Source organism: Berghia stephanieae, chromosome 4 (assembly GCF_034508935.2).
Source record: "Berghia stephanieae isolate SIO BIC M18660-M18661 chromosome 4, UCSD_Bste_1.3, whole genome shotgun sequence".
NCBI classification, from domain to species: Eukaryota; Metazoa; Mollusca; class Gastropoda; order Nudibranchia; family Aeolidiidae; genus Berghia; species Berghia stephanieae.
Window position 1 is genome coordinate 16946363 of NC_088363.1, and position 12657 is coordinate 16959019.

A 12657-nucleotide genomic window follows, 5' to 3' on the forward strand; every position below is an offset into this window, starting at 1 on the left:
GCCAAAAGACAAGTCTTTGGCCCCAAAAGAAAAATCGTGAGTTGCATTCAACAGTTCAACCAATGGAATCACTTCTTTCCTCTCGCTCTACTTACAAGAACGCACGAGACGGTGCAAAACCCTTAAGGATGACGTCAAAGTATAAGTCCAAGTGGGCCCTAGTGTCAGGCTATAGGTTAACGATGGCTACGGTTATATGCCACTGGCTAATCTGTGTAGTCCAATTCCCTCGTGGAAAAAAATGAAGGCCAAAGGGCTTGTCCTAGTTTTTAACTTGGCTTGCTCTGCACCTATTATATACGATCCTAACTATGAAGTCTTTTACTGACTAAACAACCACTGACCAAATCTTTAGTCAGTCTACATATTATATGAATGGACCCACGGGGTTTAATCGTGAAGTGAGCTTGCTTTGAACCAAGACTGATATAAATAAATTGTCGTATTTGAATGTGCGTGTGTGTGTGTGTGTGTACGTTGTGTGTGTGTGTGTGTATGTGTGTATGAGATAGAGAGATCGAAAGAAGGGAGAGAGAGAGAGAGAGAGAGAGAGAGAGAGAGAGAGAGAGAGAGAGAGAGAGAGAGAGATGTATGCATTTTTATGTGTGTGTGTGTGCGCGTGTGTGTGTGTGCGTGTGTGTGTGCGCGTGTGTGTGTGTGCGTGTGTGTGTGTGTTTTGGTAGGGTTGTTTTTTTCGGTCAGTCATCCATGACATGTTATATTAAGTAGGCCAAAATAACATCGAAAACTTACGACTAACATATGAGATAGGACTGTCCTCGTGACACTGGGGTAGACAAGAAAATGGTATATAAACGGGATTGATAAATATTAAGATTCAATATTGGCTATACTTTTCCTTTACAACTTTAGGGCGTCATGACAAATTATTAACTGTTGAGTTATAATTTCTGCAGGCCCCTAGTGTGTTCAGGATCTGACTTTACTTATAATAATACAATTATTTGTCAAATAAAATAGTCATAATCTTGTATCTATAACAGAAATACATACAAATCAATTTGACATTTTTCAACATGAGTTCTTACGTCGTGTTCATCGGACTGTTGTTTATCACAGCATGTTATTCTGCCATTGCCGACCCTGTAAAGTTTTCGTCCGAGTTAGAATTACTGACCCAACAGGAAATCAGGAAATTTTTGGATTCCTTGCCGACACAAGAAACTTTTGAAGCCCAAGTAAGTCAGTCCTCTTATGACGAATCTAAATTTCTTTCAAATCATATTTAGATTTAAATGATGCGTCCATTCCCGGCAGGTTCTTGGCACCAAACAACCTGAGGTTATGTGGCCTTGTTGTTTGACACTCGCCTTCATACAAGGAGGTCCCTGATTCGAGTTCCACTTTGGTCATCGTACTCATAGGAGAGGTCTCCTTATTCGCATTCTGTCCCCACACTCAGGTGTAAAATGAGTACTTGGCCGTTAACAATGTAGTTTTGGTCGTATTAAAAAATAGCACCTTACATGTGTCATGTCTCGTCATACATAGTGAGTGTTGATCCTAGTTTGAGATTCCATGTAAAGTGTTTTGAGCATGTTTAGTGAAAATTGTTCTATATAATAGATAGTATGCAGATGATGTCACTCAGGCCTTTGTTATTGTTTTTGCCATCCGCGTTTGTGAGTTGTTCTCACTAAACTGTATTAACCAGACTATAAAAGTTCATGGTTACACAGAGTTTGTGTGTTGGTCCGTTATACTTCCGGATGGCAATGTTGTGAACTCCTTGGCCAAGCGCATTCTATCTATAGCTTAAATTTTTTGCATTTTTAGTTATCTACATCAACCAGTTAACTGCCGAACCCTGAAAAAAAACACGTATTTACAAATTTGGCCAGAAAACTCGTCCTTCAAATATCTATCGATTTAAATGACCTTCATCTTGGCAAAAATCTCAAACCTGGGACTTCGCGAAGTTGGTCATCGTTGACCAAATGCCAATGTCCATTGTATTAAAGTCAAGACTCATTGAATGCTATCTACCTTTAGAAATAAATCAATAAATGTGATTTTTGATTTGTATTGAAAATTGTGTAATACTGTGAGAAGAAAAAATAATCAAGACTTTGTATCGATGGGTTATTGGTTTTCAACAGGACAGGGTAACTTCCTATGCTAGTCACACCGCACTGCTAAAAGCAAGATACAAGTTTGGAAACTTTCGATATCGTGGTTTTTATACGACTTTAATATAACCGGTATAATTTCTTAAAGTAACAGAGGATTTTAATTAAACGTGGCAGGTACTAACTTTAGATCTTGCTGTTGTTGCTTGTAAATTTTCTAATGTTTCTGATTTCTGGTTTGTATTGAAACAGCGTCATACTTTTTTTTCCAGCTTTTCTTTTTTCTTGCACCGTATTATACAACAAAACTTTGTCAGAAAATGTATAAAAGGATAGATACCCCTACAAAATAATAACAACGAGATTTGCATGATTTTTAAAAAATGCTATTATTAATGGGGTCTTTGCGGTACCTGTTGAAAGCTTTTCATAGGTCGATATGATCAGTGCGATTCACAAAATCTCATTAAGCGCTTTGATATGTTTGGTTCATGAAAAGATCTCAACAAATGTCGTTTACTATTATTATTATTATTATTATTATTATTATTATTATTATTATTATTATTATTATTATTATTATTATTATTATTATTATTATTATTATTATTATTATTATTATTATTACTTATCCACTCGCAGATTGTAAGGAATTGCATTTTATCTTATTCAGCTAAGTCAAACAAATCAATTCTTTTATTCATTTGTAAGAGGGAATTTATCCTTAGGGTCTTTTCCAAGAGGAGAATGGAATATCAAAGGTGTCTGCCACAGTGCAGCTCCGGAAAGTGGACTAGAGCAACGTGACTTTGTCAAGGTCGCACAGCGCGGCAGCAGCTTCTTATGGTTCACACTATTATGTTATGACGATCAACCCAATCAGCAAAGTCCGGTCCGCATTCGTGCACCGTCGCGTACCCGCCTGGTAGCATCGTCACAACACACCTTTCGACTAGATGCTCTGCCGTTTCGGGTTCTTGCCCACAGCGTGGACATATTGGACAGGAAGTTAGACCCCACTGATGTAACGTACCGGCCGTTAGGCAGCTCCTCGACCGAAGCCGATTCGCAGCTACCCAGTGTCTCCTCTTACTGGTATCAAAGCCTGGCAACTTCTCACCAAGCTTAGAGGAGTGTAGGTCCCCGCCCCCACGAGGGATTGAATTCGTCCAAACCGACTTCCATCTCGTATGTGCAGCTCTGTCCGTAGTCAGGGATTCTGCGTACAAGGGTTGCCGGGACTTATTTCGGCTCGAAACGGGGGCACCGTTCATTATGCGCATGAGAGGGGTATCCCCATTCCCTCTCTCTTTGATCTTACTTTGCCAGTTTCCCGTAATGGTCTCCCTCCGGACATCGGGGGGCTGGATCGCCGCCATTATCGGGCCCCATTCTCTAGGGGTTGTTGCTAGCGTTCCCGACACTATGTGCATCGACTTGCGAAGTTTTACATCCACCTTCTCAACGTTTCTGCTTCTACCCCACACTGGAGCGCAATACTCCGCGGTGGAATAGCATAGTGCCAGGGCGGATGTTCTCAGGAGCGCTTGGCTAGCGCCCCAAGTCGATCCCGCCAGCTTCCTCAGAAGACTATTCCGCTTCTCTATCTTCCGGGCAACCCCTTCGAGATGAACCCGATAGGTAAGACTGCGATCCAACGTCACCCCTAAATATTTTGGACGCGGTTCATATGGGAATGGCTGGTCCCCGACTAGGACATTCAGTTTACGGGTGTGCCAACCACTGCATAAGTGAAATGCAGTGGCCACGGTTTTTGAAGTGTTCATCTTCAGGTACCACTTGTCAAAGTAGGATTTGAGTCTGGTGACGTCCTCGCTGAGTACGCTCTCGAGACGGGTCCACACTTTACTCTGAGTAACGAGTGCCCAGTCGTCTGCGTATCCCAGCCTCAGGGAGGAAGTGTTCGGCATATCGCTAATGTAAACGTTAAACAACATTGGCGCAAGTACCGACCCCTGAGGGACCCCATTCTTCAATTTCCTTACTTTGCTCTCCAGCGCGACGTGGAATTGCCTTTCCCCTAAGATCGAAGAGAACAACTTCAAGGTCTTTTTGCATCTTATGATTTTTGCAAGTTTGAGCATTAACCCATCGCACCAGACCGTATCGTACGCCGCTGATAGGTCTATAAACACAGCACCTGTTTGCTGTTTTCTCTCGAACCCGTGCTCAATATGCTCTGTAAGGGCAATGACCTGCTCCGTGGTGCACCTCCCTTCCCTGAAGCCTGCCTGCTCGGGTGGCAGGGCAGCGTCTAGGACCGGCCCCCATCGGTTTAATAGAACACGCTCCAACAATTTGTAAAGACAGCTCAGCAGCGATATGGGTCTGTAACTGTCTGCCTCCTTCGCCGGCTTTCCTGGCTTCAGGATGGCAACTATCTTCGCATGCTTCCACACTTGTGGATGCTTTCCTTTTGCAAGGATGTCAGACATTGCCTCTGCTAGCCAGGCCCGTGCCCTGGGGCCCAGATGCGTCACCATATCGGGATATACACCATCTATCCCTGCTGCTTTGCCGTTCTTCACTTCGCTAATGGCTGCACCCACTTCTCGGGGACTGAACGGGGCCGTCCAGTCCGACTCCTCCGCAGGTAGCGAGTCCAAAATCGTACGGTACGCCTTGCGGACACCGCGCTCAAAAGCCTGATTAGGGACCCGCTTACTACGGTTCTTAATGTTCTTGGCAATTGTGTCTGCCTCGCATTCCGGTGCAGCCTTCGCGAAATTCCAATCTGGGTCCAATTTCTTTATCAAACGCCAAGCGTGGCGGCTGGAGTGTGTAAAGTCGAGCTTTCCACGGTCTCCTGCCACCGTTGCTTCCTTCCCTCTGCCAGAGACTGAAGTAGTCTATCGGCTGCGTCCTGGGACTGGGTCTGCTGGTACTCTCGGTACAGCTCTTCCGACTCTGCTGTCCAGCAAGGGGTGTAGAATTTCCGTTTGCCCCGTGGAATAGAGAGTTGAGCGCTCTTAACCAGTAGCCTACTGAATCTGGTTATATTCTTGGACTTGGGAGGAATGGCAGGGCAGCCCTGCTCGATATAGGAACTGAATTCCTCCCAGTCAGCCTTCCTGAAATTCCATCTGCAAAGTGGGAGAGACTGCACCCTCGGTATTGTCACCCCAGCTGTGACAAGAACCGGCCTGTGCTGGCTATGCGGAAAGTCCCCGAGGACTGTCCGCTTCACCTGCAGCGGTTCACCGTTCGCGCCTTTCGTTACGAGGGTGAGGTCTGGAGTATACTCCTTCTTATGGCGGGTACCCCGGAAGGTACCCTTGGCTGTAGGATCGTACACTAGGTGTAGATCATTACAGTCCATCCATGAGCGGAGTTGTCTTCCTGCCTCGTTGCAGTCTCGGTAGCCCCATTCGTGATGGTGGCTATTAAAGTCTCCCAGACAGATGGAAGGATGGCTGACCACCGGTACCGGTGGTGTAGTCCAAGTCGCTCTAGGTGGTTTGTAGATATTATGCAAACACAGTCCACCTACTTCCACGGATATTCGGTTCACCCCATTGCTGTCCGTTACGCTCTCAATGACCCTTACCTTCGATGGCTCTTTAGCGTAAACGCTAACCCCTCCTTTGAGCCTCGAAGTGTCCTCGCGTTGGACCACCGTATAGCCTGGGATCTGGAATCGGGAAGATTGCGCGCCTGAATAAAGGTGGGTCTCCTGTAACAGGAGGATATCTACGCTGTGAACGGCCAATAGCTTTGATAAAAGCTCATTTTTTGCCATACTCTGGCTCTCGACGTTCAGGGACAATATGTGCGTCAGGTCGCCATCCCCGCCGTCGCATTTTCCGATCGGCAGGCCGCGAATCGATTGATGCATGGGACGTTTGCTTTTTTCTCGGACGTGCCGACGACCCTGGCGACACGAACGCGGTATTATTTGGCTAGGCGGCAGACCGCTTCGCCATTGACGGGACTGATTGGGACTCGACATAAGGATAATAGTGTGGCGCCCGGGATAGGGCTGCCATTCGGGCACCGGGTTTGGATCAAATTTAGTCACACACCGGGGCGAGCAGCTCATGTGGCTCGTTGGCTCGATACCCGGGATGGTCTCGTGACGGTCGACCGGGATTTACACCTTTGCCCTCCCGTGTGCCTCAAGCCCCCTCACCAACTGCAAGGTAAAGATCCACGAGGGGGACAGCGCGGCGGGTAGTCAAACTCAGTACCTTTCTGATACGAAGCAATGACCATACCGCTGATTCACGCTGCCACCTTTTAATTAACAAATAAATAATAAATAAAATAAAATTCCCTTTATTCATCCCATAGGGGAAATTTGTCTCTAGGTTCTATTCCAAGAGAAGTCTGGAATAACCCAGGCGTCAGCCTCAGTGCAGCGCCGCAAACTGAGCTAGGGAGAGGTGACTTGCTCAAGGCCACACAACGTAGCGGGTATTCGAACTCGGTACCTTTCGGATACGAAGCAAAGACTGTACCGCTGAGCCACGCTGCCACCTTTTAGGTCCTTTGTAGTGCAACACTATCATGTCATTTGTCATCGTCTATTATAGCCATATACATTTTTCCACACCTGAGTCTAGTGGGGAAATGAAATTAGATTGCCCCATCGAATGACACGGAGATTTCGACGCATGTCATTTGTGTCACATACGTATCTTATCATCGCATGGAAACTTTGGGCTAATTCATAGCTTAAAAACACACGATGACTTAACAGCTGATTTTGATAAATGTGGAAATCAACAGCGAACTAAATATATAGATAAATGAATACATAAATAAATAAATAGCTGTGTTAAAGTGATATCATATCGGCTTGAACTAGATAAAGTCAATCGAATTCACGGAAGCCCCAGGTTTGAGATTTTTGACAGGACAGGGTAATGTTAGTCAGATAAAGAACTAACAAGGATGTATGAAAGGTGCCAGACAAAGCAACAAAGAAAAATACAAGAAAAAAAAACATCACAATAAATTAGTCGACCTCGACTGGGGATCGAACCTCAGACCTTCTGATTACATGGTAGCAAGTATGACCGGTAATCAGAAAGTCTGAGGTTCGATCCCCAGTCGAGGTCGACTGATTTTTTGGAATGTATGGGGTGGGCGTTTTAGAGGTTTTGCGACCACGCTCATTCATTTGATTACTGTTCTTGATTTAGTTATAATAATAGACACCGTATTTCTAAACCGCTGACGTCGTGATTTAAAATTGATGGGCGTGATGTGTTGTTATAGATTTAACCAGCTAACTGTCGTATTCTGAAAAAAAAACACGTACTTAAAAAATTTAGCCAGAAAACTGGTCCTTCAAATATCTATTGATTTAAATAAATAAAATTCCCTTTATTCGTCCCATTGGGGACATTTATCTTTAGGGTATATTCCAAGGGAAAACTGAGATAACCCGGGCGTCATCCGCAGTGCAGCACCGCAAACTGAACTAGGGTCAGATAACTTGCTCAAGGCCACACATCGCAGTAGGTATTCAAACTCGGTACATTTCGAGTACGAATCAAAAACCTTACCTTTTAGCCACGATGTCCCAATTTCGGCAAAAACTCTTAAATCTGGGATCTAGTAATGGACAATATTGTGCGTTGGTTTGAGAGTATTTTCATTACAACAATGAGAAGTTTATAATTCGGGTTATCAGACTTGTAAATAAGTACACATAGGGTTTTAGCCGATGTGGACTTATTTGCAGGTCTGATTACACAATTTCTTATGGGCTCACTGTTGTAATGGAAATCTCAACAACAACAAAAATGACGCAAAATATTGTCCATAACAACAATGTTAAACTAGGCCCATAAGTGGGTTCGGATGCCAGACCTGAATATATGTACACGTAGGTTTTAGCGATTGTATGACTAAATATTACCCAAGGGACAATCTGCAAATATCAGAGTAGCCCTTGAAGTCACTCTTTTATCACCAAACATTTCAGCTGACTAATAAGCAGTGAAAAGTAGGCCACAAGGGTCGATTTATCGGTGTTAATAAGTACTTAATAATGTCATTGTGATGATATATTCTTCTTGCACCTACCTTCTTTATCTTGGTCTTTATCACAGTTGTCGTCAGCAATAAGGGGAATGCGTTTGTCATCAATTGTGTCCCTTAGTTGTATCCAAAACAGTGAACACAATTGGAGGACAACTCAAATTAAAAATAGCTTTTCAAAGGGGACATTTCTACGGCTAAACAAAATGACAAATCACAACAACAACAACAACAAAAAAATGAGGAAAAGACACCAAATATCTTGTTTTTTTTTAAAGCTTGTGATATGACACTGGACTACTTCTAATCGTCGGACCCTGGTTCGAGTCCCACTCTGAATTAAACGTACAAAGTTGAGTCCTTGTTAACGGCTCTTTGCTCACAGTCTCTGATCGTGTACATGTGTAACATGGGTACCATGCCGGTAACAGTGTTGTCTCTGGAGAAAAATTAAATGTAAAAATGCCTCATAGGCGTCATGGTTTGCCTTACGTGTGAAATGTTGCTGCTGGCTTTGGACCACACGCAAAGCGTTTTGAGCATAGTAATAATAATAATAATAATAATAATAATAATAATAATAATAATAATAATAATAATAATAATAATAATAATAATACTTTATTGCATCCCAAAAAGGAAATTTTTTGTACAGACGTGTTATAATTTACACATAAGATAAAAATACAATGGAAATAGGATGTATATATATATAAAAAGGAGCAGCTCTATAACCAGAGCTGCGCTTTATAATATGAATAATTTCAACACTGTAAAATAGTTAAAACTGTCACTATAAATTGAAAATTGAAAAGATTGCAAGACAAATAAATTAATAAATTAATATTTATATTTTTAAAAAGTAAAAATGAGAAATAATTATATAAAATGATTATTGCTTGTTGTTATAAAGCCTAATACTGGACGGCAGAAAAGATTTTCGGTGTCTCTCTGTTTTCGTTGAAATAGAGAAAGGGCGACCACTTCTTTCTGACATAATAATTGATGGTCTTAGTGGATGATACTGGTCATTTAATATTTTAGTTATTTTATTTATACAAAATTTCTCGTATAAAAGATCTACATCGTCAACATCATTTATATACCGTTTAATGGATTTTTTAATATTTGAATTTATTTTGTTCCTTTCCACTGCTAAGCAATTGCCTCCCCAAGCTGTTATACAAAATGACAAAACACTTTCGATTACTGCTCTATAAAATAATGTGCAGAGGGTTTTATCTATTCTAAACTGAGAGAGTTTTGATAAAAAATATGTACGTCTGCACATCTTATGCCTAATTATTTTCAAGTGTTCATCCCACTTGAGCCTGTCATCAATCGTTACACCAAGGTATTTGTAGTGAGGAACTCGCTGGACGAATTGGTCCTTTAATTTTAACGGTTCTATCGGTTCCCTCACTCTCCTAAAGTCAATCACTAGCTCCTTTGTCTTGCTTATGTTAAGCTCTAGGTGGTGGGCATCACACCAAGACACAAATCTATCAATTTCTTGCCTATAAGCCACTTCGTTGCCATTTGTTATGAGGCCTTGAAGAGCGGTGTCATCTGCAAACTTTATTAAAGGTACACTCAGGTTTTGACTTCTACAGTCATTCGTGTATATTGTGAATAATACAGGGGACAATACACAACCTTGAGGAGCACCAGTATTTGTAGTTATACAGGAAGATTTGTTTTGTCCTAATTGAACATATTGTGCTCTCTCCGTAAGAAATTCGAGCACCCAAGCAATTATATACTTGTTTAAATTCAGACTAGTCAATTTTTGAACAACCAACTGAGGTTGCATTGTATTGAACGCTGAAGAAAAATCTGCAAAAAGCAATCTGCAATAGCTCCTAGTGTGATCTAGATGCCTGTAGATGTTGTTTGTAAACAGCAAAATGGCATCCTCTACGCCACGTCCTGGTTTGTAAGCAAACTGATGACTATCACTCAATGGCATAAACTGATTCCTAATTTTAACAAGAACAAGTTTTTCTAAAGATTTCATGACTATTGAAGTCAGTGCAACAGGTCTGAGATCGTTCATAGTTTCAAGTTTTTCTTTTTTTGGAACAGGAATAATTTTTGAAGTTTTCCAAATTTCAGGGATCGAAATGCATTGGAGGGATTTGTTAAAAATATGTGTATAAATGGGGGAAAGCTGGTGGGCACATTCTTTTAATAGTTTTCCTTTCAATCCATCCGGCCCAGCAGCCTTCCTCTCGATTAGTTTCGAAAATACGAATCTCGTTTCCTCTTCACTGACCTCAATAGTCATTTCATCTTCCAAAGCCCTGTCTAATTTATGTTTTTCATTTTCAATATCAAATTTGTTTGCCGTGTCGAAACGTGAATAAAATTTATTTAAAGTTTCAATTTCGATATCTTCTGATATAATCGTGGGCTTTGGATTATAGTTCACAGCAGTTTTAAGCCCCCCGCCACGTTTCCCGTATATCCCGAGAAGAAAAGCATTTTTCAATTTTATTTTTGTACTTATCTCTACAACTAGATATTACCCTCTTTATCTCTTTTTGTTTTGTTTTCAGATCTTTTTTGTTTCCACTAGTATAGAGAGTTTTCTTTTGGTTCAATAAAAGTTTTAGATCTTTTGTTATCCAAGGCTTGTTGTTAGGATAATATTTTATTTCTTTTTTACAAGACACTAGCTGTTCACAGAATTTTAAATACTCACTCACACAGTCATTCAGCTCATCCACACTATCACATGATTCGATAAAAACATTCCAGTCAGTGCATTCAAAACAACCACGCAAATCTTCACACACACTTCCATTCCAGATCTGTACACTTTTCTTTACTGGTTTTACACGTTTAAAAACAGGGCGGTAGGTGGGGAGTAGCAAGAGCATGCAGTGGTCAGATAAACCTAATGGGGCACGGGGTAAACATTTATAACTATTTTTAATATTACACAGGAATAAATCTAATGTTTTTTTTTTGTCCCTTGTCTCGCAGTCCACGTATTGATGAAGTCCCGGGAGAGTAAAATCGTTACATTGGTTAAAATCGCCAGTGACCATCAATACGGCATCGGGTGACTTAATTTGAATGTCCTGTATTTCTTTCCTCAAAATATTTTTCGCTGTGGTGTTGTCTGATGATGGTGGAATGTAGACGTTGATGATGATGACATGAGTATATTCCGGGGTAGGTAATATGGTCGTGACGAAACAGTAATAAATTCAATATAATCGTCACAATACATTTTCTTTATCTGACAGTTATTGGGGTGGCACCATTTGTTGTTAATATATGTGCACACCCCACCCCCAGTTCGTTTATTTACATTAGTCCGATCTCCTCGAAATAGTGAATATTGTTCAATATTAAAACATGATGATGGTATGTGAGGAGATAGCCAAGTCTCTGTTAACGCTATTATGGAGGCTTGACGATAGTCACTATAATAGAATGCGCTTGCCAAGGAGTTCACAACATTGCCATCCGGAAGTATAACGACCAACACACAAACTCTGTGTACCATGAACTTTTATAGTCTGGTTAATACAGTTTAGTGAGAACAACTCACAAACGCGGATGGCAAAACATAACAAAGGCCTGAGTGACGTCATCTGCATACTATCTATTAAAACGACACAGTGAAAACAGTTCATCAATTTTATTTTTCAGTGATCTAGCGAATGCTGCCCTATATAAAGGTAGTCTCGCATTTTCGGGTTCTTGAAATTTAACTCAGTGACCAATCAAAAGACTAAAGTAGGTAAGAGATGCATTCACTCAACATTATTATATTTGTTGTTCCTCCGATTCATATGAGAGAAAGATGTATGTTTATTGCAACCCATGCACTATTTGATAGCAAGCAATAATCAATGACATAATCTTGGAAGAACAACCGTGTCAAAGATGTATTATCCTCTACAACATGTTACTAAAAGAATGTTGAGATTGATGCGACTTGAAGCCTCGTGTGGTAAAAATGGTGAAAATGTGAAGATTTTAATGTTTTTCATTGAAACCTACTAATACCAAAAACTCTCATGGATGCTATGTGTTTAAATAAAATACTAACAATATCCTCCAGACAAATATAACATACCAGCACACAAAACTGTGCGTCGTGTAACTTTTAACGTTTTAGTCTGGTTGATATAGATAGTATGCAGATGACGTCACTCAGGCCTTTGTTATTGTTTTTGCCATCCGCGTTTGTGAGTTGTTCTCACTAAACTGTATTAACCCGACTATAAAAGTTCATGGTTACACAGAGTTTGTGTGTTGGTCCGTTATACTTCCGGATGGCAATGTTGTGAACTCCTTGGCCAAGCGCATTCTATCTATAATTTATTTAGAAAATTTCTCGATCAGGCTGTCTACAAAGATCTGGTGACGTCCACTTCACTCCCTCGATACCAGAAAAAGGTTTCTTATTCTATAACTAAATGCCAAGAAAGACCGACCAATCTTATTCCAATATTTGTATAAGACGTTTTTGTTCATGTCTTTTTTTTTTCTTTTTTTTTTCTTTTTGTATGTCTCCGGTAGAACAGGTTTAACTTTGTAA

General features: G+C 41.0%; 1 protein-coding gene across 1 annotated transcript in view; it reads left to right on the forward strand.

The window, feature by feature from the left end:
- The first annotated feature begins 760 nt into the window (after window positions 1-760).
- LOC144970120 (ganglioside GM2 activator-like) overlaps window positions 761-12657 on the forward strand; it is a 23815-nt gene continuing 11918 nt past the window's right edge. The window contains exon 1 of the mRNA XM_078909366.1: window positions 761-1199. Coding sequence (XP_078765492.1) covers window positions 1038-1199 — 162 coding nt within the window. The 5' untranslated portion in view covers window positions 761-1037. The remainder of the gene's footprint in view (window positions 1200-12657) is intronic.